The sequence below is a fragment of the Aulonocara stuartgranti genome (assembly GCF_965226115.1).
Source record: "Aulonocara stuartgranti genome assembly, chromosome: 23".
Classification (NCBI taxonomy): domain Eukaryota; kingdom Metazoa; phylum Chordata; class Actinopteri; order Cichliformes; family Cichlidae; genus Aulonocara; species Aulonocara stuartgranti.
This window is the reverse complement of record NC_138958.1, coordinates 4,336,994-4,362,652: the sequence shown is the minus strand read 5'-3', so window position 1 is coordinate 4,362,652 and position 25,659 is coordinate 4,336,994. Positions and strand designations below refer to the sequence as shown.

General features: G+C 40.6%; 1 protein-coding gene across 1 annotated transcript in view; it reads left to right on the top strand.

Annotated features, from left to right (window-relative positions):
• The first annotated feature begins 545 nt into the window (after window positions 1–545).
• The window catches only part of LOC309700568 (disintegrin and metalloproteinase domain-containing protein 10), a 31,950-nt gene continuing 6,836 nt past the window's right edge, over window positions 546–25,659 (top strand). The window contains exons 1-11 of the mRNA XM_082524186.1: window positions 546–787; window positions 2,908–3,055; window positions 3,303–3,421; window positions 4,027–4,182; window positions 9,671–9,756; window positions 10,562–10,684; window positions 15,017–15,109; window positions 15,381–15,549; window positions 21,628–21,791; window positions 25,163–25,334; window positions 25,462–25,606. Of these exons, the coding sequence (XP_082380312.1) occupies window positions 727–787; window positions 2,908–3,055; window positions 3,303–3,421; window positions 4,027–4,182; window positions 9,671–9,756; window positions 10,562–10,684; window positions 15,017–15,109; window positions 15,381–15,549; window positions 21,628–21,791; window positions 25,163–25,334; window positions 25,462–25,606 (1,436 nt within the window). The 5' untranslated portion in view covers window positions 546–726. The remainder of the gene's footprint in view (window positions 788–2,907; window positions 3,056–3,302; window positions 3,422–4,026; window positions 4,183–9,670; window positions 9,757–10,561; window positions 10,685–15,016; window positions 15,110–15,380; window positions 15,550–21,627; window positions 21,792–25,162; window positions 25,335–25,461; window positions 25,607–25,659) is intronic.

Below are 25,659 nucleotides of genomic sequence, written 5' to 3'. Positions count from 1 at the left end.
TATGTGGAAGAAGTAATTGGCCCCTAAATATAAGAACTGGTCGTGCAGCCCTTGGCAGCTATTACTTTTACAGGGCAAGTTTAGTGAGGTTTTTTTTTTCCATTAACAAATGAAATCATCATTTAAAAAATGCATTTTGTATTTAATCTGGTTATTTTGGCTACTAAAAAAATAGTTTGATGATCAATAACCTAAAAAAGGAAGAAATCTGAGGGCGAAGGGGCGAATACTTTTTTCACAGCAGTTCTATGACTTTTGATTCTGTCACATTTAATCTTGCCCACCAGGAGCTCTCTAACTCTGGGGAAATTTCATCTTGAGGACCTTTAGTTCCTTTAAATTCAACTTTTATCCTTTTTTATTAGTAGTAATTGATCTCCCCCCCAGAATATGCTGGTTGTGAGGGCTGATTTTTTGGACATACCAGAAAAAAAAAAAGTGAGAATCTCTGCGCTATGCTAACTATTTGAGAAACATATCTCACAACTTCATTTGAAAAACTTCCTGCAACTGCGCAGGTATCTGTTAGCAAACAAGTCTGAATGTGCCTCTCCAGTGTGTCAGTGTTCATATCTTCCTGTGTCATGGCTTGAATTTTATAAGTAGTCACATTCCAGTGTGGGAAACCACAGGTACGAGATAAGCCGAAGAGAAAGGTAAGGAGAAATGAGATGAGAAAGACAGAGAGAGGTGAGGAAAGGAGAAGAGCGCCCCAATAAGGAGACGATGGGGGTCCAACACTGCTGTTTGCTGCTTTTGCTTGTGGGCTGCCATGAATGGATTACAGGTAGATTCTAAATACTGTCTGAATAAGAGGTCTTAGGACTGCACCTAAAATAAGCAGGGCTGTTTGTAGTCACATGTGCGTATGTGAGCGTCAGTCTGCCTGAGTGTCTGTGTGTGTATGAAATGGCTGTGTTTTGGTGGACTGGTCTGTCCTGGGCGAGACATGTCTCAACCTGTCCCCTCAGGAATGCTGTACAGAAGTGTGCTCTTGCAAAGTGTTATCAGCAGTGGAGAAAAGTGTTTTGCTCACTTAGTCTTGCTTATTGGAGTGCATTATAGTGTATTTATGCGGGAGTCACTCATGATGGGCAACTAAAAATGGCTGCAAGCTACAGGGAATTATAATTTTCTTCCCTCAAGGGTTTCTGCAGTTAGCCAGAAAACACTCAGTAGATGGCAGATTAGTTTTAGGCAGACAGACAGTTAAAATTGTTGTGATTGTGCCAAGAGGATATTGTCTGGAAAGATTATTTAGGATAAATTTGGGTTTATTGCTGGATTTATTTTTTCCCCTTGGAGCATGAATGTGCTTAGCAAAGTTTGTGTCATTATAATCTTGATCGGAAGTCATGTTGAAGTCCAACAAGTTATGTATATTCAAAATGTTTAATATTTCTTTGCTTTAACAATGAAACTAATTAAAAAATCTTCCAAAAAGAATAAAGATATTTTTGAGAATTTAGAAGCAGCTACTTTTGATGCTCTCATTCAAGAGGGGGAGCCCCACATATCTGATTTAGCAAATTTTTACACCAGATGCTTCCTGGCACATCCTCCAAGGAATATGTATCTATTTGTCATTGAACTGTGGATGTTTTTCTTGCTATGCCCATGTGTAAACCACTGCACTATAAAGCTACTAATAGAATGAATAGCAGACTTGGATTCATGTCTAATTTTAAAGTAACTTTTTACAAACCATTGCTTACTGAGAGAGTGAATGTTGACACTTAGTAACAATCACATTTCTGGTTTAGGTTTACATTAATCAAGCACAGCAACATTTATTTCAAAACCTTAGCATCTTAGAATGGCCCTAGATAACAAGGCTCAACTCCAAAACAACTCCCCTGCTGTTTAACCTCCAACAGCTGCAAACACAACTTGCTGGAAAACAAAACAGAGTAAAGATTGTGTTTAAAAAACCGAATATGTTTCCTGTAATAAACAAGGATTTTTTAAGATTAGGAATGTGTCATCTGCATCAGGATTGACTTTGTGGTGTAGTGTGCCAAGTACAAATCACTCTGTAAAGGCTGCTTACAGTCATGACCAAGCTTTGGCAGTGGTGCAAATTCGGGACCTTCAGATTTTGTTCATCTGATCTTTTTGAACATGTTTCTATTATATTTCGAACCACAATGTGATATCAGCTTCTGGACTGTTATCTTTATTTATGGCATACTATTCCTGCCTTATCAGTGCTTGAAGCTGGTCAAGTGTTTCCGTTTGATCCCCTGCTTTATAAGGACCGACCAAAGGTTCTCAGTCGGATAAGGTTTAGTGAGCTTCTCAGTTGGCTAGCATGGTGGCGTTGTGCTTATAGCATTGGTGCCTTACAACAAGAAGGTTTGGGGTTCAAATACACCATCTGGGTAAGACTTTTCTGTGTGGATTCTCTCTTACTCTGGCTTTTTCCCACAGTCCAAATACATGCGGTTTAATTAGTTATCCTAAATTGCCTGTAGGTGCGAATGGTTGTCTGTCTCTGTGTTGGCCTTGCAACAGACTTGAGACCCCACTATGACCACTAATTAGATAAGTTGAAACGGGTGACTGGAACTTCTCAGCAATAGGAACATAATGTTAATTTGATTTATTCTAAGCCTTTAGTTATCACTTTTGCTTTGTGAAATGGTGCTCTATCATTTTGAAAACGGTACAGATTATCACCAAACTGTTCCTGCATCAAGCAGATGCCCACAAACTGTAATCAACTACAAGTGCGGATAAGGCAGGAATAGATCACTATCAATCAGGATTTGGCTCAGATGCTGATATCCAGCCATAGAGAATTGTAGTCACAAGCTGTTAAAATCAGAGTTACCTGAAAATTAGAAACAAAAATACTTTCAAAATGTTGCTTTTCCTCAGTAATAGGAACATCTTCCTTTCCAACAGGTGCCGTGAGTAGCATCAGTCCTTACATAAAGTATTACGAGGGCTTGTCTTACGACAGGGAAGATCTTCACAGGAGGCACTTGAGAGCCAAGAGAGCCACACAATCTCAGGACTATACACTGCATTTGAATTTTACTGCTTTTCACAGGTAAATTCATATTTCCGTCTGGGCGACTGGTTGAAAATGTCTGTCTATATGCAACTCTTTGGTTAAACTATTAGGAAATACCTGATTGTGCAAACTCTTTGTTGTTGCTCCTAAACCTGTAACACATGCCAGACATTAGTCACTCATTAGTCCATATATCTCAGGAGATTATAGATCTGCATACTTCCCACAACACTACAAAGCTTTGACCACATCTGTAAGCTGTTTGTGTTTTTCTTCCCTTCAGGACTTTCCACCTGCTTTTGAGGCAAAACAGTGCAGTATTTTCCAAAGACTTTACACTGGTCAGTGAAAATGATTCAACGTATGTTGATCTTTTCCACATCTACTCAGGAATACTAGAAGGTTGGTATCAGAGAGATATCCTGTCATCCTGTGGGACTCCAAACAATTTGTCTACATTTGCAAAAAAAGAAAAAGGAAAAATCTATTTAACCAATTTCACTACAATCAGAATTTAACCTCGGCTTGATCTGGAAAGTTCCACCTGAAGAAACATCTTTAGTAATAGCTCCACATTGATTAGGCCAAAATAAACCGTGCTGGGCACAAGGATAAAAGATCCTCTGCAGAATTTCAAAAGTTCTCATTCAAGTCTCAGGTTTCAAGGTTTATTTTCATATGCAATGGAAAGAAACAGATTTCCCTGTACAATGAAATTCTTTCTTTGCTGTCCACAGATGCCAAACAGAATAGATAAATAAAGTGAATTATAATTTAGAAACCATTATGAAGAACTACGCAATGTACAACAAAAGAAATACAACAGAATATGCAAAATATATAAAAAGATTTTAAAAAGTAATCTGAGCTGCAAAAGGCTGATTTCTCTCTTACCCCATACCTCACCTTGTGTGTGCAGTTGCTGCCTCCTGTATTCAGGTTTCTGTCAGTATCATATATAATCTCACCTCTCTCTAATCCCCGTCTCTCCTGCCCTGGTCATGCAGGTGAACCTGCCTCCGCCTGCCATGGCTCTGTGTTACAGGGACAGTTTGAGGGAACTATCCATACAGAAAATGGGACTTATCACATAGAGCCATCTGACAGATACACCAGCAGTCCAGCAGACCACCACTCGATAATCTACCGTGAGGACGACATGGGTAAGACTGCTTCGACTTCAATGAAAAGGTTGTCCTGCACTCAAACTTCTAGTGCCTCTGGAGTAAGGGTCCCAGTAATGCTCACTGTGCAGGATATTTGTGCATTTGCAATCCAAATGATACACCATGACCTGAATTTCCTGGTCTTTGGCATAAACATATCAATAGCTTGATTAATGGCCCTTTTGGCAGTTTTACAGCAACACGTCTTTCCCACTATTTTTCATCCTCAGTGCTCCTCGCTTGTGTAGTATCTGCAGCCTGTAGTTCTCAAACTAATGTTACTACAGGTCAGTGTAGTACCCGGGGACCTTATAATGTAACAGAAAAGCCCTTTAAGAGGGGGTGTAGGGGCCCTCACTGCCTGGGCACTGGCCAAAGAAAAGATAAACCGAAGATGGTGTGACTCTTGAAACAGGAGGGGTGGGTGAGGCTTGGGCCTAAATCAGGAGGAAGAGGAGTGAGAGAAGGAGGTAGGTTTCTAAAATAAGGAGAAGAAGAAAGAAAGGCAATATGTGGCGACTTCTTCAGGGTTTGAGGGCTTTGGAGACAATTTCTACAACAACAGATTAAGATGAATTTGGGTTTGGCTAAGGATCATATGATCTATCCAGATGGGGTACATCAGACAACCGTCAAAGAGTATATGAATCAATGTGGATGCCAAAGTGTGATTCCCTTGCTGAAGGTGCACATTTGCAATAGTATCTGAATTTTTCCAAGAAAGCTTTTTACTGGAAACATAATTCACATTGTGCAAGAAACCCCGTCTCCCCCCACCGTTTCTCCAGAAGTCTGCACAGACTCCGCGGCTGCCTTTCTTCCCTAATCCTCCTGCCGTTCCTTCAGCGTCTTTCAAAGCTGTATCCAAACTTTGCATGCGATAGCATCGCAGCTGTTAACATCCTGCTCTTTCATTCACAAGGCCAGCATATCTGCAGGAAGCTGTGAAAGATTTTGCAGATGATAAATAAACAATCAATGCTTCTAAACAAAGTGGTAAATTAGACCACGAGATGGGTGACATAATGCGTCTGCTCTTGTGTATATTTCCACTTCCCGTGGGTGTCGTGTGGAGGCAACAAGGGACGCATGAGGAACTTTCAGTCCCTGATGCCATAACATGTTTCAGATCTGGGGGACAGGTCAAGCCAGGAGCGGACATATTGCAGCAAATCATCATAGTGCAGTGTGGTAACATTAAGGAACATATGAACAATGTGCCAAGTCATTTTGTCTGCACTGTGGGAACCCTTCAGCTAGTCTTCCACCCATAGATGATGGTCAGTATTGTCCTGGTCATTTAAAAATTTGAATAAAAACTCAAATTATCAGTATCTGTTTTGGCTAATGCAATCATACCATTAAAGGTCATTAAACTACATGCAAAAAAGTTAAAATGCATAGACATATCTTAGGGACATACCCACGTACTAAACACTAAGTTATGCATGTAAATACTATCAAAAAGGCAATAAGAAACAAATTTGTTTAATTTCAGGGCTGCATAAATAAAGATAGAGGAAGCTGGTTGCCCCCTAGATGTGTAAAAAAAAACAATTATGTTGCAAAAATGCAGTTTATAACTATCAGTGTAACAAATTAACAATACCAAAAAGGAAGGAAATTTTTTAGTTTTACATTTTTATATATCTTTTAAGTTTACCTAAACATATCATTGACTTTCCATTGTGATTATGAGAATTCACTTTTTTAACATTTCTATTTATTATGAATCTTTTTAGCCATCTAAGACATCTTAAGTACTTTGGAAGTAAATGGTAAATGGCCTGCATTTGTATAGCGCTTTACTCAGTCCCTAAGGACCCCAAAGCGCTTTACACTACATTCAGTCATTCACCCATTCACACACACATTCACACACTGGTGACGGCAAGCTACATTGTAGCCACAGCTGCCCTGGGGCGCACTGACAGAGGCGAGGCTGCCGGACACTGGCGCCACCGGGCCCTCTGACCACCACCAGTAGGCAAACATGGGGTTAGTATCTTGCCCAAGGATATGCAGCCAGGAGGCAGCCTGGGATCGAACCACCGACCTTCTGGTTAGTGACTGACCTGCTCTGCCACCTGAGCTACAGCCACCCCAGTACATACAGTGTTTCAGGGAATGTGTACTCATTGCCCCTGAGATCGTGCATAGGGAGTTACTTGCAGTTACTTCCTACTGCTAGGGAGTAGCCTAGGAATGATGGGTAATTATTAACCTCAAATTCCTTTTGGTTAAATGAAAAGTAATACATATCCACATTTATTAGAACTTTTAATGTTTAACTGCTGGGTCCGTAATTGCTCAAACTGAAAGTGCCTTTACAATCAGGAAGTAGTCGTTGCCCACAATATATATCCTCTTCAGAACATCTACTGAGGATTTATTTTACATTTTGTAATCTTACAATGACATAAATGGACCTTCAAACATCTACTTTTTTGTATTTACTGATCTATTACATGCAAGCTTGGAGAATTTGAGAAATAACTCTCACCCCGGCTGAACTCCTGATATTCCAGCAATACAAGAAAGTCATTAAACATTTGAGTCGGTGCTAAAGTCGCTTCAGTTGTTGCATGCAGGTGATGCTCTGGATGGAAAATGTAAGAGTTCTTAGCTCTTGAAAATGATAGTTGTCCTTTTTGGCATGTAGCACACAAAGGGAGGTATTTTGTCTGAGCTTTGTTCTCACTGCTTAAAATCCAGGTGAGGGTGCTTCCTAATCCGAGTTTCCAGGAGGCAAGTCTCACATTGGGTAAATCTGCACAACAGGACCCCACACAGACTTTGCATTTTGCTGTTTTAATACCATTTAATCTGTTCCAACGTGGCTAGACACTTCAGTCTTGATTAATTCAGAAAGGTTCAGTGCATTTGTGAAAATGGCTGAAGATGCATCAAAATGTTCTTACATTATTTCAAACAAATACTCAGCAAGTGTCATTCATAGTGGGAAGTACCTTTAGCTGTATTTAAGTTTCATAAATTGCATAAATAGAGAAGACGTGGGTTGATGAGAAATATCTGAAGTAGGATCACCAAGCAACTTCCCAGTTAGTGTGCAAATGACATCATCGGGCAAACTGTGACTCCACTGAATAACTGTTAGATCAAAGATCTAATTTGGGCAACGACCATGTGTTCATGAGTAATGTTCACCCCCTGGAAACAGTTTATCTGATACTACTGTATCACAGATGATGCTTGTGACACTTATACTTTTGTTAAATTAATATTTTGACAACAATGAAAGCGAGTACAATAAGAGACAGAGGCTATGGGATAAAAGAAAGAGAGATCTAATGTCCAACATGGGCCCGGGAAGGACAAACGACCTGCCCACTGTGTACAGCTGGGATAGGCTCCAGCCCCCCAGAAAATAGAAGGGGGGTCCAACAAGCTCATCTGGCCCCTAAAACAGTAACTTTAGGCCAAAAACGGAGCTCTCCTATGCGCACATATTTTATTCATTTCCATCCTCAGTGCCTGTTCTGGACCTGCTCCCAAACAACCCAAATCTCTTCACCACAATGCAACAATTTATGCACAGGAAGAGCATCCATTAAAGATTTAACTGTTCTGTGATTGTGTGGCAGGATTGTAATTTTTGTTTTGTGTGTAAATAATGTAACTGTTACACTAAAAAGCTGGAATAAGACTTTGACTCTGGATTGGATTATCTACATTTTTCTTCACGGTAGAAGTGGCTTCCAGCATCTGTTGGAAATGAGGGTCTTGGCTGAAATGTGACACTGATGTTTTTTTTCATCTGGGAAAATCCTTTTCTGTTTGCCCTGACTGTACAAGAGGCCATTCCAATTAAATCCATTTAGTTGCTGTCTTTGGTTTCCAGTTGGAAAAAGGTGTTTATTTCTTAACAAATATTATAAAGAAGAAACTATTTGCTTGCAAGTTTGACTACACAAAGATTTGTCTTCTGCTGTGAGACTCTTCAACAGACTAAGGAAGAGAACATGGACATGTGGTCTGGAAATAATTCAGTCTGTGGGTAGTCGACACCCAGCATTTAGGCCTCCGCATCTATACCCACCCCCACTTGTGCCATGTATAGGATGAATTACGGGGTTCTGATTGGCTGAAGGACTTTGGTATAATGGTGTGATCCAATCATGTGTTCTCTCACTGTAGGTTCATGCCTGAGTGTCTCTCACACACAAACTTTGCATTACCCCTTAAAGTCACTTATCATCATGTCATGTGACTCTACTGTAACTGTGGATTTCAATAATATTTGGTCAACATTAATGCAGAGTGGATTACATTACTTTCCATTTGCACTGGTTTCCTGACTATAAACCTTGTACTCTTTCAGTGTGAGCACCCTTTGACTTCTTGCACTTTTGTGAAATTCTGCGGCTTTTTCAATGCAACATGATGCGCCAAAACATGCAAAAGCAATACCCCCCGTGGCTGCAGACCCATCATTATTGCATCAGATTGAATGAGACAGCCTTCCCAGAGGTGTTGCAAATCATGGACAATGGTTTAATGAAATCAGAGCAGCAGTTATAACATCATTTCCACATGTGGCTCCATTGCTCTCACTCCAGACCAGTGTGCTGGTTTCCAAATGCAGGCCTATTTACAAATTGTGTGAGGGTGCTTCTGCCCATGATTGCTGCACGAATGGTCGCTCGTGCAACAAGGATCCAATCCCCAGCTTTTGCTATCGTTAGCAAATTCAAGAGTGGAACCACATGACTGATCTGCATCATGTGATTTGATTTTCGTGTAAGTTTCCAGTTTGAGGGCCTTTCACTTGATATTTTAAATATTCTGTTGCTCTTTTTTCTAATTGCTGATATTAACTTCCATTTGGAAATGACTAAAAATAAATAAAATGAAGTACAGCAGGAACAGGTCTAAAAGAGAGAATTTCAAAATTTCCCAGCAAAATCCAGAAACAGCTGTAGATTTTTTCTTATTAGAGGAGTAAAGTCTTTATTGTGACCTCATGCAACTATTTAGTAGAGAATAAGGATTGCACAGGGTTGTGGTTGGGGTACAGGGTTGGGGTTAGTTCTAGCAATCAGTACAGGCAGGAAATATTTCTGTGCAGTCCAGTTCTTACATGCATATATTCAGTATTTGTTCACTGATCATTGCCCCTAGAGAAACAAACATGCAGAGCAAGTTATTTACCATTATCATGTCAGCACAAATATCTTCCAAAGATCACACTGTGGCCGACGAGTACATCACATCATGTGTTTATTTTGATCTTTCTAAATTGTTCCAGTAAATTTGAATAGTTGCAGGTGGAGCAAGCCTTTGATCTCTGCTCAGTTATTTAGCATGACTGAAGAGAAAGCAACGTGAATAAACGTGCTCAAGGACAAGCGTCACTCATTGGCTTGGCAATCTGCAACTTTCTGTGTATTTGGCTAAAGGCGAGGTAGAAGAACAGTGCAGATTCTGTATTTTTGTGACTGTAAATATCTGTGTTTGTTACTAGCTCTGTCATACATGACGTCTGCCCCCGATGGATTCTGTGCTGCAAAAACTCTAAACGTCTTCGCCCAAAACCTCAGATCCAGTCAGGTATGATCATCCAGACATAAACTGAATGAAGAATCTACTGTATCCACTTTCCTCCTCTTTCCTCCTTTGTAATCTTTATTTATAGCCAATCCTATAACTGTTTTTGGAAGAAATTCACTCGTGTGTCTGATTCATCTTTTATAACTGACCATTCATTCACTTTTATTGGGCCTCGTGAGTCACCGGGTAAGTTGCTGTTTATAACTCCAGAAGGCTGTTATCACATCGCCGGTAGCGTGGTGACCAGCAGGGAGCTGAGCGGCCGCCTCACAGGCGACCTTGGCTGTAAAATGATAAGAACAGCTGTTATAAACATCTGCTGTATCAATTAATCTAATATTCCCCATGGGCACGTGGAAAATTGTTAACCTATGACCAAGTGGGTGGTGCTCTCAAAGTCTATTGTCAACAGTGAATGTTGGGACATTAGTATGAATCCATTTTTAACAACATACCTCCTGTCAGACATCACTTCCACTGTTTGGTCATGAGATGTTCTCAACAGATGTTTTTCCCATTTAAGCATCCAAGTTGTGTTCCTGCCACTACCTGTCCCCGCTCCCACTAGGTCATGAGTACGAGCTCTGTGTCGACATTTACTTTGAGAAAGTCTCACTTTCATCTGCTTTCATTTTCTTAAACTCTTGTATGTGCAGTTTTTGCCACTTCATGACATCTTTCTCCCTGAATCAGATCTGTAATTTCAGTACATTCTGTTGAATATTTGCTATGGAGAATAACAAACTTCAAATCGGTCTCCCATCGGTTTTTCTTTTGCATCACGTCCTTGCATTTTTATCCACAGGAGGCACCAGTGAGCCGGGCGAGGAGAACTCTGGATGAGTCAAAGACCACCTGCCTCCTCCACCTTCGTGCTGACTACCTCTACTACAAAAGATTCAAGTCTGTCGAAGCTGTTGTGGCTCAGGTGAGAAGTTCAAAACTGCTTTATTTGCCACTTAAGAAGTTTGGCTTCAGATATTCAGGATTGCTGCAAAGGTTAGAAAGATTCACAAAAAGCTAAATAGAAACATGTAAAAAAAAAAAAAAAAAACAGAGCTAAGAATAGTTCTGATTCTTTGTGCTTTTTTGACATCACAAACAAAAGATCCCCTGCCTTTAGGGCCACAGGGCGCTCGTTTAAGAGCACAGTGTTTCTCTATTGGGACATCCTGCAGGAGCATCAAATCACAGCACATTTCCCCTCCTGTTGGCAGAACTCTCCACGCTTTGTTTACACACTCTGAACTGCATTTGGTGTCCTGGATTTTGGGTACACGGGTCACTTAATGTCATTCGTCGATAGTAAAACCTTATCCTAATGAAACAAGTGCAATCATTAGTCAGACTTTAAGTTATCATTCAAGCCTCTTGTTTCAAAATACAGGCAGACAAAAAAAAACTATACTAAATCTATGTTTGTTTACTGCTTATCATCCTTTTTGTAAATGTACCAGCTAGTAGTTCAATACACGGCGTCAGGCTTTACCTGCTATCATATTATTTAAATATCAAAGGAGCATTATGCTGGGCTAAGGTTGGATTTTGGTCACGACTTAAACTTTTGTCTGATTTTGTATCGACCAACATCAAAGGATTGAGTGGACAACAATTTGTGCTGCATTATTTACCTTTGAGATAGTCAACAATAAAAGTGTTTGCTACCTTGACGCCGAACGAAGATGCAAATGCCAGGCCCCGCTCTGACGCACACAGCAGCCGTGGCGCAATGCACTGCAGGGACATTATGTTGCACTGGCTGCAAACATGGCTAAATGAGGCTCTGTGTCAGGTGCAAAGACCTGCGCCAGAATTGTTATCATTTTTCTAAATAGTTTCTTCAGTATGTTCTTTAAAACATATAACTGACAGCTATAAAACTGCCATGCTGAGAACAAGGTGAAGTTTAGATGTTAAATGCATGGTAAATGGTGAACTGTCCATGCTTACATTGCTTTATCTTGCCTTCCCTTTTTCACCAACTCTTTGAAAACTGAAGCCAAGCAGATAATAACTATGGCTGGCTCTGCCTACCCAAACACGGTCTTTCACATCAGAATCAAAGTTTTAGAAAATCATTGATAAAAATGTGATGAATGGTAAACAGACTGGTTCTTCTATAGTGCTTTTCTGGTCTAACTGAGAACTCAAAGCGCTTTATGCTTTGAGATAGGCGATTTTTCTCCAAGCACGACATCCCAGTACACTTCAGACCCAGCCACACCCTCAGACAAAAACTGGTTCATCCCAAGGACAAAACTCTAAAACGCAAGCTAAATATGTAGTGCAGTGCAGCGAGGAGTGCTCAGACCTCTACACTGGAGAAACCAAACAGCCACTCCATAAACACAAGGCACAACATGGAAGAGCCACCTGGACATGACAAGATTCAGCTGTGCGTCTGCATCTAAAGGTCAAAGGTCACTCTTTGGAGTATGCCAAAGTTCATATTTTGGACAGAGAAGACAGATGGTTTGAAAGAGGAGTAAGAGAAGCCATCTATATCCGCTGTAAACCACCATCTTTGAACAGAGGCAGTGGGTTACAACTCCAACTGTCTGCCACCTACAGTGCAGTTTTGAGATCCCTTCCCAGGCACCTCAACACCCGCTTCACATCTTGCGTCAGATGATCTCAAAGGATCACTTGAAAGGGTTGGGCAAGGTCACACAATGGTTTTACCCGAAACCTCTGCTGATAATGACTCACACCCTTTTTCAGACTTTGGCTCACGTGGTTGGGCACATGATCAATGCACAATCTGATATCGTCATGTTGGTGTTGTTCCCAGATCAACATAGTAAAAGTTGTTCCAGGATCAACATTGCAAGTGACCAATCAGAATGTTGTGACGTCATACTTTTGCGACTTCGGGAAAAACCGCGTAAAACAAAAAACTGTACTTAAGCTGCGAGAAACCACCTTTATCCGCCGATCAACGGACCCTGACCCTAACCCTTTAATAAACGCTGAGCAGAATTGATATTGTCCTTGCAACATTGGAATTTCATAAATGCACGAATGGCTTGGCGCGCCAAAGAATAACGTCACAACAATGTGATTGGTCACTTGCAATGTTGATCCTGGAACAACATTTACTATGTTGTTCCAGGAACAACACCAACACGACGATATCAGATCATCCCATGATCAATAGTGGGTCAAAGGGACAACTCCCACTACGGATTAAATACCTGGGACTCTCCATTTGGTTTTAGAACTGAAGAAGCTTCTCTGACCAGAGGTGAAACAAGTCCAGTCACTTTCTTCCCAAACTCCTCAGACTACCATGACCTGGAGGACTGAGAACCTGCACAGACATATTTATGTATCATTCATCCATTCACACCGATTTATACAAGCACTGCTTTCTATGCTTAAATGCTTTCTAGGCCAAGCTGGAGGTGGCAGAGATGATGTTTGGATTTTCACTGGGAATGACAAAGGAGAGGATTAGTAATAAATATATCAGAGGTACAGCTCAGGTTGAGCAGTTTAGAGAAAGAGTTAAAGTGAAGGCTGAGATGGTTTGGATATGTGCCGAGGAGGGACTGTGGATATACTGGACAAAGAATGTTGAATATGGAGCTGCCAGTTAAGAGGAAAAGAGGAAGATCAGAAAGAAGATTCGTGGATGTAGTGAAGGAGGAAGGTTGATGTGAGAGAGGAGGATGCGATGGAGACAGATGATCTGCTGTGGTGTCTCTTGAAGAGAGCAGCTGAATGAAGAAGAAGAAGAAGGCGACAGTGCACAGTGCATCCGCTCTTTTCTTTATTTTTAAACAACACATAAAGCTTAAAGCATGAAAATCCCTCCTTTGTAATGTTGTACAACTGTTGCAGCTGTAGTAAAAGCCAACTCTGAGCTTACAGATGCAAGCTAAAAACATTTTTAATACTTTCCAGTTGAGCAGGCATTGAATTTAAAGGACATGCTGGGCTAAAATTCAATATCAATTCAATTTTATTCAATTTTATTTATACAGAACCAAATCACAAAAAAAGTCACCTCAAGGCTCTTTATATGGTAAGGTAGACCCTATAATAATAAAACATACAGCGAAAAAGACAACAATCATGTGATCCTCTTTGAGCAAGCACTTTGGCGACAGTGGGACGGAAAAACTCCCTTTTAACAGGAAGAAACCTCCGACAGCACCAGGCTCAGGGAGGGGCGGGGCCATCTGCCACGACATCAGCAGACAAGCAGCTAAAAGCTTACTTTCTGCCGATGTCCCCGCATTGCCTCAATGCAGTCAGAAACATAATCAGACAGAGAGGTCACATGATGCATTACTTTAAATTGAGTTTAGTTACAAGATGATACGATAATGCAAAAACCCACTTCAGTATGATTATCTTTCTGATTCCTCCGAATTAAAAACCAATAAAGAGTCATTATTTTTGTGATAAAACAAGATAAGTGCACAGATGTGAGTTCATGCTCCCACGAATCTCTTTCTTGACTAATTAAATCTCTTATTAGTCAAAGTCAAGTCAGTTAATGAGTAAGTCAGTTTGTCCTTAGTTTACTTGTTATTCTCTCTGGAGTTTCTTGTGCTGTCCACCCTTTCAGCACCTCTTTGACCCGCCTCAGATTCTTTCCACCTTAAACAAGCACATTTGTTGTCTCTGGTTCAGCGCCAGACCTTTGTTGCACAGAGTGAGAAAATATACTGTAACTGATGCCGTGATGGGATCGTTGAGTGTAAATAAGCAAAACCTTGTTGTCAGAGGCTCCTGTCCCAGTTTGAATGTCTCCTACATCCAAGCTGTCAATATTTACATTCATGAGCATTTCCCCACAGGCGCTTTTGTACGTTTGTCTCCTGCTGTGCAGAATCAAACCTGCGCATGTGACCGGTGTGCACATGCTTTGCTGAAACTGTTACAATCTGTGCCAACCACAACAAAAACACCCAGTGCTTTATATAATACCTGACGCGACACATTTACATATATAACAGTCACATTGTTGTCAACAGATTTCTATTGTTCAATCTTTTCAAATCAGCAGGAGAAGGTTATCTTCAAGACGAAAATATCATTTATAGCACTGAAAGGATAAAATGCTAAACCTTCTGAAAATCTTGTTTTTATTTATAAATGAGATAGAATAAGTTATTATGATATATCACTTAATGTTTTCATTTTTCCTTTTCTTGTCTTATTGTGACTTGTTAAAGGCAAAAAAGCTAATTTTTTTTAGCTTAATTCCAGAGAGATTCCTGTTGTTCTCGCATTAACTGTGGTTTCTCAGGTCGCCTCGTACATCCGGGCTGTGAATGACATCTACGACAAGGTGGACTTCAGTGGAATCCAGTTGATCAACTTTAAAGTCAAGTCCCTCAGAGTAAGCTTCAGAACAGTGCACAAACTCCACAAACCTTTGAGCAATGTTCTTCAGTTGCTGATCGCTGATAACACAGTGAAGCTTTTACACATTCAAAATCATGTCATGAACAAGCTTTTTATTGAGATACTTGGGTTCATGCATCAGTCGGTGATGGTGCCCATGTGTCTTCTTCTGGGAGTGGAAGTGAGTCACAGCAGCAAAATAAGCTGAAATACAGGACCTCAGAACTGTGGTGTGTTTGAGTGTTCCTGTGTTTGTCTGTCTCCAGGTGATGACAGAAGAGGATAAAAATGACCCGCTGTCTCCTCTGTACATCGGCCCCGAGAAGCTGCTAAGTCTGTACTCGGAGAACAACTGGGGCAACTTCTGCCTGTCCTACCTGCTCACTGACAGAGACTACAGTGGAGTGCTGGGGCTTGCCTGGGAAGGCAAAGCCGGTGAGTCAGAATCACTTTGGCACTTTTACAAAAATCATAAACAAATGACTTCTTCATGTAACTAATGCATATGCAGCATGGTGGAAACACTGGTTTCCACAGGTACCGTAAATGTAATATTGTGTTTGGTTTCCTCACAAAAGAAGCACACAAAGAATTTGGAACACTTGTTAGGCTACGAATGAACCTTTACTCATTCACTAAATAATGCACAGAGCGAGTCAGGCTCCTGGAAATACGTCCACTGTTTAATAGACTACAAAATCATCGTGTAGCTCTCCCTACAGAAGTTTTACGAACCATCTATTGACCGAGACCATCATGCGTTGGACCAGTCAGTGTTAGCGTTGCAACTTTGCCACCCCAGTACAATGATTTAATTAACCGCTATTAAAACATCAGTATAAGCTGTGTTTTGGCTCCTGAATACGAATACGAGCTAAACTCTGGACTTGGAAGAACAACTCAACATTTTTCAAGAATTGGACAAAATAAACTCATTGTTTTTCCACGACACAGAGAGAATCAGTTCTCTTTCTCACAGGTAGCAGACATCATGATGCTATCTTCATATCTTCATCTGAAAGCAGTTTTACAAAGACCAAAAAATGTCATTATTTATTAAAAATCCAAACTTTTAGCATTGGTAAGCATTTTCCAGCAGTTAATAGAGACTAAAATATTTGCTGGAGCATTTCTATACTGAAAAATTAGAAAGGATGCATTGAGAACATAAGCCAGGCTCAGCGTTATGCAAATACATTATACAGAATTATACAGAATGTGTGGATATGAGCCAGACAGTGTTAAAAAGTTTGTAACCTGGAAAAGGAATATTTAAATAAGAATGTGCATTAAATGAGGTATCGTAGTGGGTGTAAGAACTATATACAGTGGAGCCCCGACTTACGAAATTAATTCTTCCCGAGGGTCTTTCGTAAGTCGAAAATTTTTCGTAAGTTGAAGCACCCATTGCGCGTTTTGAGTGAGGCGATGCTGAATGATAGGCTATAGGCTAAATGCTAACTAGGACAACAATATGTCGTTCAAGTGGAACAGCGAAGCGAAAGTACGGAAGCCAAGGGGTTGTCACCCGGAAGGCATTGTGGGCATTGTAGGCTCAGCCAATCAGAGCCAACGGATTTCGTTACTCGGGCATTTTGCCGTAACACGGGCAGAAATATTGCTGTTCAGTGCCTTTGTAACTTGAATTTTTCGTGAAACGGGGTATTCGTAAGTTGGGGTTCCACTGTATATAGAAACACATATGTTTTATTATGTGCTGGTTGCCCTAAAATGCATCCAAGCATAGTTTTCCTTGTTCAAATGACAATGTTGCACAGTTACAGGAATTAGACAGCTCCCATTTCAAGGCTTTCATACATGCAGTGTTCGGGTCTGAGACATTGAAGTAATAATCCTCAGTTATTCACATACAAACCTGCATGTTGCACAAAGCCTTTCTTTTGAAAACATGATGAATTTATTATTTGCATGTAAAATAATAATAAATAAACTCCCATCCCACTTTGCCACAGTATACCTGGATTAGTTCGTACGGTTCAAGCATTAGTCAGCTCCCGTAGGTGTGCAGTATCATTGGTGTGCTGGAAGGACTTGACCACATGTATGAGAACTGTTGCAGTAGGAGGTTCTTGCTTGGGTCTATGTCTCACATTCAGCATTTGATTGGTTAAACTCAGGGGCGTGAGAGCAGACCACCAGAATGACATACAATTAGGGTGCGCTGAACCTTTGACACACACACACACACACACACAGCCGCTCCTAGACGACTTAGAGAGGATTGGAGCTGCATTCCACCACATGATTGCCATGGTGACATCTCACATAAGTAACACACACACGCACACACACACAGTTACACTGTTAGGACTTTTCAGGCTCATGTGATCTCCCATAGACACAGCAGAGAGGTTTGACCTCCACAGGCTGATACACTCGACCTCCGTATGACCAGTTTCTTAGTGGTTTCACCACTGGCCCTTAAACTCAAAGACCCCGTTTCCATCTGCAGCCTCAGCAAAGTGCTGCATTCACACACATGCGGACACACACAACCCCCATCCACCACACCAAACTCCTCCTCTAACCCCTCCAAGTTGCGTTTTTCTATGTTAGTGGAAGATGGGGGGTTGGGCTCAGCTCAGAGTTTCGAACCACACCAAGACATTAATTTACCAGACATTACGTTTAGCGTTAATGAATCTTTACAATGGCCTCGAACATACGTATACATACACAAAGGAGGGGATATTCACCAGCTATATTAGACATGGAGAAACTTTAAAGGAAATGCTGCAAAGAAAACTTGAGAAAGCACGGGGGGGTTTTTTTTTCCATTACCATGGTTTGCTTTGAAAATGTAGCTTGTATCTGTAAAATAATTGCTGTATGAAAAGCTAGACAGAGCACAGCTGCTCTCCTTTAGATCCGACTCTTATTTGTGGTTAATCACCTTTCAGCTGGTGCCGGGGCATTCAGTGTAGGACGTTTAGATCTTTGTCACATGTCACCCACCCCCACCCACTCCCTTTGCCTGTACGCCTCTCTGTCAGCTTTCAAACACGGACAAAATGTCAAAGTGCAGTAAAATACAATGCAATGCATGGCATGCAGTTTGGAAAGCAGCGAAAGTATCTAATTACTATTAGGCCAGTTATTTGCTCTGTAACTGTCAGTAGACCAATTAAAGGCTTTATGTGTGTTGTACCGAAAAAAAGTCTTATTCAGATCAGGTGCATAAAATCTCAGCTATAACAAGCTGTTTAATAACCTTATTCTGTACTGGTGGCATGCAGGGCTCATAACTTGTGACTGAACTTCAAATTAGTCGTCATTCTGTCAGTGATTTTTCAAACTGTAATCTGGAGAAATATGTGTGTAGTGAGTGGTAAGAACTAATAATATATAATATATCCACATATATATGTCCATATAGCCATATATATCCATAATATATATAATAACAAGAATAATATAATTTCTTTGGTTTCTTCCTCAAACTTTAATCATCTAGGGTCTCTCCTGACACAATTAACTAGAAAAAAAAAGTACTTTCTTAAGATTCAATGATTTTTTTGTTGTTATTGTCAATTTCCTGCATGTCCAGTACATGCAGGAGAATCAAAATACTGTTGCTCTCTCTCCTTATTATAGAGAAGAATTAGGAAAGATGAAGGACACATAAAAATCAAACCTATATACAATGGTAACAGCAGTAATAAAATGAATGCGTGCAAATAAACAGCAGTGGCAGCCTTTTCAATGAAATAGTTTCATTTTGTTATACTGACATTATTGGAGCTGAAAAACATACAAAGCGTAAGACCCCGGCTGATTAACAGCTGTGCTACACACCCGTCAGATTAAGTCTTTAGTCTTTGACCAATAAAAATGCTTGAAACAGCCTCATAACACAGCAAATAAACACACACAACTGCAAGGTCATTGAACTCTGGAGACAAAGACAGCCTTGAGCGGAAGCCTGTATAGACGTACATTATTTACAGTACTTTTGGTTGCCTTCCTGAGTAGTACCAGCGTATTATCTGGGAACTAGTTGTTGTTTTTGGAACGCAAAATGTTCACTGCATCTGCTTTTGCTGTTAAAGGTCTTATTTGGGTACTCCGACTCCCCCAGATGTGTTTAGGTCTAAGGAAAGACCCTTTCCGTCGTTGTAGCGTTTGCTCATATAAACCATATAAACTTTTTTTCTACCGTTAGTGTATGTATACAATATATACACGCATGTTTCCTGCTGATGGTGAGTGCGTGTGTGTGTGTCGGTGTGTACATTAGATTTAAGCGAGCCAGATGATTGTTTGCTCATGCAGACTGTGTTTATCCAGCAGGCTAATAATAGGACTCTTTCAGTACGCGTCCTTTGTGTGTCAGAGACGAGAAGGAGAAAAGGAGAGGAACAGAGTGCAGGCCGACTCTGCGATCGCTTGCACGCTTGCTGCCAAAACCCACAGTGGGGACCTCTAAAGTAACACTCTTTCTAGGAAATGCAGCCCCTTGAATTAGGGGGACCATTTCAGGTCAAAAGGAGGGAATGGAGGAAAGAAGCAGCCAGCATTCTTCATCAATGTGACTGGAAAAGCCGTGCTCGGCAGTTTGACTTTTAACTATGCGGAGGATTTATAGTAATGGCAGTCTATCGTAATTCTTTTTGTGTTTTTTATCTAAAGCTTAAAAGCCTCAAAGTTTCAATTCCCAAAAGATAAAATAGCCTCAAACCTCCTTCGCTTATCTAGAAGACATTTTATTTGCTACTGCTTCCAGCCTGGTGTCATAGGGTACGCTTCTGTTTTTGCTTTCTGACCTCTGATTGTCCCTGACCCTTCCTGTCACACTTACACCCACTGCGTAACAAAGACATGCAGGTGGGAGATCCAGATGCCAGCGACATTTTCCCACAGTCCGCGATGACACCTGGTGTGCTCGGTTTTCTCAGAAACGGACACGTACCTTGCAAGCTTTTCCCGCCAAAATGGTGGCGCTGATAACATTATGTAAGAGGATGTTGCATAAAAGTCACGAGACTGCCAAGACCTGCAACCTCAACCGACACACGGGTGCACGGGAACCAATGAAAAGATGGGGAAGTAACTCCCCAGCTGTGCTTTGAAAACGCGGGTTAGACTCCTCCAATGTTCGGTGTGTTGTTGACAATGAGAAGAACTGAACCTATAAGACTGAAAATTTAGTTAGATAATGTCAAACTACTGGTATTCACATCATACTTTATCCAATGAACAGTCTTTCTGACCTATAGGTGTGCAGCCTGACCAATCAGACTGGTTTCTGTAAAGCTAGCTCTGTGGCTGGCCAGCTGCAACATGACATCACTTCCCAGATATCCCTCCATGTGATTGTGGACAGCTGTTTGTAATTGTAAGAATGGCTTTCAATGGATATTATGTAAAGTGAAAGGCAATGATGACCACCACAGGCTTTGGTGTAAAAAAAGGAGAGCTCACCTGACTCTAGCCACACCTCAAACTGGAGCCACAGTAGCAGAGCACTGTTGGTTTTAAAGTATTTCCAGTAGCACAAGGTCACTTATGCAATCTTATCACCCTGTAAAGTAACAGGTGCCAGGCTTTAATTAGATCTGCAGCTCGTTTCTGCTGTGATTGTAAGATCTTCCTTATCAACTCAGGAGGCATTCATGAGGTTACAGCTTTGCAGTGACCTGTATTTCTACCTTCCTCAGCTGCTTCAGTGGTTTTTAAAATCCTATGTGGATCATTTGGTTGCAGCACTCAGAAGCTCCCTTCACTCACAAAGTTGCAACAGACGGTCGCCCCTCCCACAGCCTGGTTCTGCCACAGGTTTCTTCCTGTTAAAAGGGAGTTTTTCCTTCCCACTGTCACCAAAGTGCTTGTTCATAGAAGATTGTTTGATTGTTGGGGTTTTTTGGATTATTGTCAATTATTTACCTTACACTATTAAGCACCTTGAAGGCATTAGTGTTGTGATTTGCTTCTATATAAATAAACAGAAATGTATTAAATCGACAGCTATACAAAGATATGAACTAATTACAGTTGCATATAACATAACAAAACCCTCTGAGACCTCTATCTCATCAACATGATCAATACCTGCCATCATTTCAACATGTTATGGACAAAACTCTTTTTTTGTATAAAATTAACAGTGTTGTTAACAAAAAGTTGCCAAAAAGTGGCCAATGCATCAAATGCAATACAAAAAAAAAAAGATATATCATCAAAATATATCATACAAAAAATGATACAGCAAAAAAAAAAATGTGGATTTTGTTCTAAGGGTTAATAAACATCTGAGTTCCCAAAAAATCTGAATTCTCTGGCTATTTTTGATGGGTTGGGTCTTACAGGATTGAGATGAATTCATAAATGTTACATAAATATATGTAAAGGTTTTTCAGGAGAACGCTGAGATAAATCGGAATGTTCAGAAGTTTCAGCTTTTAAACTATATTTACTTTAAGTATTAACTTTAAGTGTCACATACTCAGTGAACCTCACAATCTCAGATATTGTCTTTTATTTTCTTTATCTAAGGAAACTGGGGAGGAGTGTGTTCAAAGCCTGCGACCCTCAAAAACGGTGTTAACTGCACCCTGAACACAGGTCTGGTCACAATTCAGAACTACGGACAGTTTCTGCCTCCTCGACGAGTCCAGCTGACTTTGGCACACGAGCTCGGCCACAGCCTTGGATCTCCGGTCAGTCACCACGAAAAACACCAGCAAAAAAAACAAAACAAAACATGATTACAATTCAACCATACAACTTATATAAAGATTTTTTCATATATGTCGGAACTTGTTGATGTCAGTTGTGGTTTAAATTATATCTAGAAGGTCGAACAGGAGGCCTTTTGTAGATATTGCAGCTGCAGACAGAGCAAGTTGTATTCAGTTGTATTTATTAAGTTGTATTTATCTGAGTGTACTGATAGCATTTCAACATCTTACCTTTAAAAAGTACATCTCAATCTTCTGTGCTGCTATATCTCCATGGTGCAGCTAGCGTATGTTGCTCCATGACCACAATTTCATGTTCATGTAAATCAAATTGTGGGTTATTAGACAGATGGTGCTTTTGTTGAGAGACAGTAATGACTTAGCATTAGCCTAGCTTTAGTGACAACAGTGCTCCATGCACCAAAATAAGGCCAGGTGATTTCTGACTGAAGGATTACCTGTATTGGAATCAGTCTTACTCATGGTTAAAAACTCTATTGAAATGAAAGCCAGATTGCTCAGCACCAAGAAAACAAAATCAAATATATCATGCCTTTTCTTTTCTTTTTTTTTAGTGCAGCCAAATCTGCTGCTGTTTCTGTTTGTTGTACTAATGAGTGACGGTAAAACGTGAGGAGACTTTTCATTCGATTTGCACGTTTCATGGGTTCAGTGTATCCTGGATGTCTGTTTGCTAGTTTCAACCTGAATCATTTCCATCTTTTATTTAAACATAAAACGTCGTTGGCTGTTTGCTGAACGTGACGAGTCCCAGAGATTCAAAGTGTTGTGTCGCATATTCTCACACGGTTGTTTGCACTGGAACAAATTGTCTGTGAATGATTCACTTCTGTGGGCGTTGGAGACCTTGTCCTTTATTGACTGGTTTGTTTTTATAGGGACCCCTGTCTCAGTCTCACTGGTACATCTCAAAAAAGGGAACGGGAGGAGCTCTGATGTCAGTCACTTGTGTCCTATGGTTACTCTCTGTTTGTGTCCATAAGCAGAGCCTGGCAGTCTCTTCCGCCACCTCAATAACAGCACACATGTTATATAAGCACACAAATGCCTGCACCTCAGTATGTGTGACAGCTGCTAACACCTCCAACCTTTCTCCTGCTGCCCAAAACGCCAGCAGCAATCCACACTCTCTTTTCACCCTGCTCTCTATTATTCATATTACCACACACTAAAGAGCCCTCCGAGGCATTCCTGAGCAGATTAGCTCTGCTATGTCAGACCCTGCTGCCTTTTTATAAATTAAACTACTGTAAGCACACCTCGGCCCCTCTAATATCTTTGCTCCTGTGACAGCCATGTTTCCAGGCTGCATAGGATTGAGGAAGACATAAAGACATGTGACTGAAGGTCTCTCCTGCAACTTCATGGTGGAAAAAGCACAGGGGTGCACTGTGATGGGGAGAAACTTTGATTAAAAAGATGCTTTGGCTTTCAGAATATTTCTCTTCCAAACTGTGTATCTCTACACTGATTTTTAAAAATGAATTCATCAGGTGAAAGATAAATTGAAATATAAAGAGGACATCATTGATGGGTTGGAAACAAGACCAAAGTTTGCAAAGGCGACCTTCACTATCTAAACCATTACACCTTGCAACTGTAAGTCAGCAACAACAAAATGAATTTTTGAAGGTCATTTATCAGACTGGCTTCCAGGTTAATATCTGAAAAGTTATATCTTTTCTTTGCTTTACCTCTAATATAATGGATAAAAAGAAAATAACTATCAAAACCATCAAAGCAGATTTAGGCAGCAAGTCTTAATTTGCATTAAGTTGAAACGTCTTTTTTCAGGTGTAAAATGTAAATAAAAACAAAATGCAATGATTGGCAAATAAACTGATCTGCAAGGCCAGTAACATTGTGGGGATGGAGCTGGACTCCCTTAAGGTGGTGTCGTAGAGGCGGATGTTGTCCAAGATAAGGACAATGTTGGATAATACCTCCCACCCACTCTATGACATGCTGGCTAGCCACAGGAGCACGTTCAGTGAGAGACTGAAAAGCACCACTGAACGACACAGGAAATCATTCCTGCCCGTGGACTTTACAACTGTAAACACTGCAACAGTTACACCCTTTTTGCACACGCTCTTTTCTACTCAGTAATGTTGTTGTCAATATTCTAGATATATATTTATAATCACCTCTGTCAATCCTTGATATTTATTATTGAGTGGTTTGTATTGTTGTATTTGTACTGTGCTATTTCTTACATCTGTAAATCTGTAACATATTGTATTGTTAAATAGTCTAGCCTGTTTCTGTTACTGTTATTCATATTCATATAGGAGCACTTTTAAGTTTTTCCCCTGTCCCCATATTTGTTTACAGGTGTTGCTGCTCCATAAATCATATTTACTTAAACTGTATAGTCATTGATTGCTTTATCCTTTGTGAATATTTTGTTGTCCCGCTCCTTATTTTCTCATTGTATTCTGGGGGGTGTAGTGCATAGAGCTTATGTATATTTGTATAAGAAGAAACATTCAGTACCTCATAAAATACAAGGAAATAGCACACCAGGTTTTTCCTGAATTGGAAAAGCTTTCTAGTATAAACACTTATCTTTGTTTTTGGTTATGTTTAACCTAAAATCACATCGTGTCTGTGAAAACAGCATCTGTAGACTGCTACAGGTGCTCAAAAAGTAAACAGGAAGTGCTGTTATATACATTTCTGCAGAGGTATTGAACACAGCTTTGCTTTTCTTCCTGTTTTTCAGCTTTAAAGAAAGCGTAGTTCTGGTATACACTAGAAGCGAATACAAGGTTTGGTGCAAAGTCTGAAGCCCCCACAAAAGAAACTGAGGCATGAGAGTGGAAACACAATTCAAGTTAGTTTTATGCATGCTGAAAGAAAGAGTTCCAACATCTGCTGTGTTGCAGTGCCCTGGCAAACCCAGAGCTGCAGATAGTGACAGATAAAGTGACGACTGTATAATCACCAGTGTCTTTCAACCTAATCTTAAACATATGCAAAAATATCCACATCAATGCCGTTTCCCTCAGCATGTTTGCATGTTCACTTCAAGTCTCTGCATTAGACTAATAATTCATCAGAGACTTTGACATGCTAAGAGTATGAGCTCCAGAAAAAGAGGAAGCTCTAGTTTTATTGCACATATGGAACACATCATTAGATGGACAGGGGATTCAAGATTTGTCTTTTTGCTCTTAAAAGTAAAACTGCCCTTTCAGCTGAGGCCTGCTGATGGACATGACTGGAAAAGCTCCTCATCGTGATCAGTGAAGGAAGTTGATTCCCCGATCTATATTTAAGAGGTGGAAGCAAATATCTTCATGCTTGCCGTTTTGTCTGTGTTTCAGCACGATGAGGGCGCTAACTGCGGGAACCTCGGCTCCGATGTCGGTAAAGGCAGGTACCTGATGTTTCCTTACGCCACAGACGGGGCGCGTGAAAACAACGATAAATTCTCACCCTGCAGCATCAAACACGTTAGCAACATCCTGAAGCTGAAGAAAGATGACTGCTTCACGGGTGAGGAAGAAATATCAGTGTCCTGCATCCTGTTTACATTGTGCACTAGTTGCTGCAGCCTTCAGGCCAAATCTGTATTTGTGTATCTGCTCATGTGTTTATCTGCTTGTCTGTTCATTTTGGGCAGTCAGTGATCAGCCCATCTGTGGAAACCAGATCATAGAGGAAGGTGAGGAGTGTGATGTCGGTAACAAAGATACAGATCTCTGCTGCTACAGTGCTAAAGAGCCTGTAGGAATCCAGTGTCACCTCAAGCCTGGTAAAATCTGCAGGTACTCCACATGTACACAACATCAAAGTGTGCGAAAATGATTTCCAAAACTGT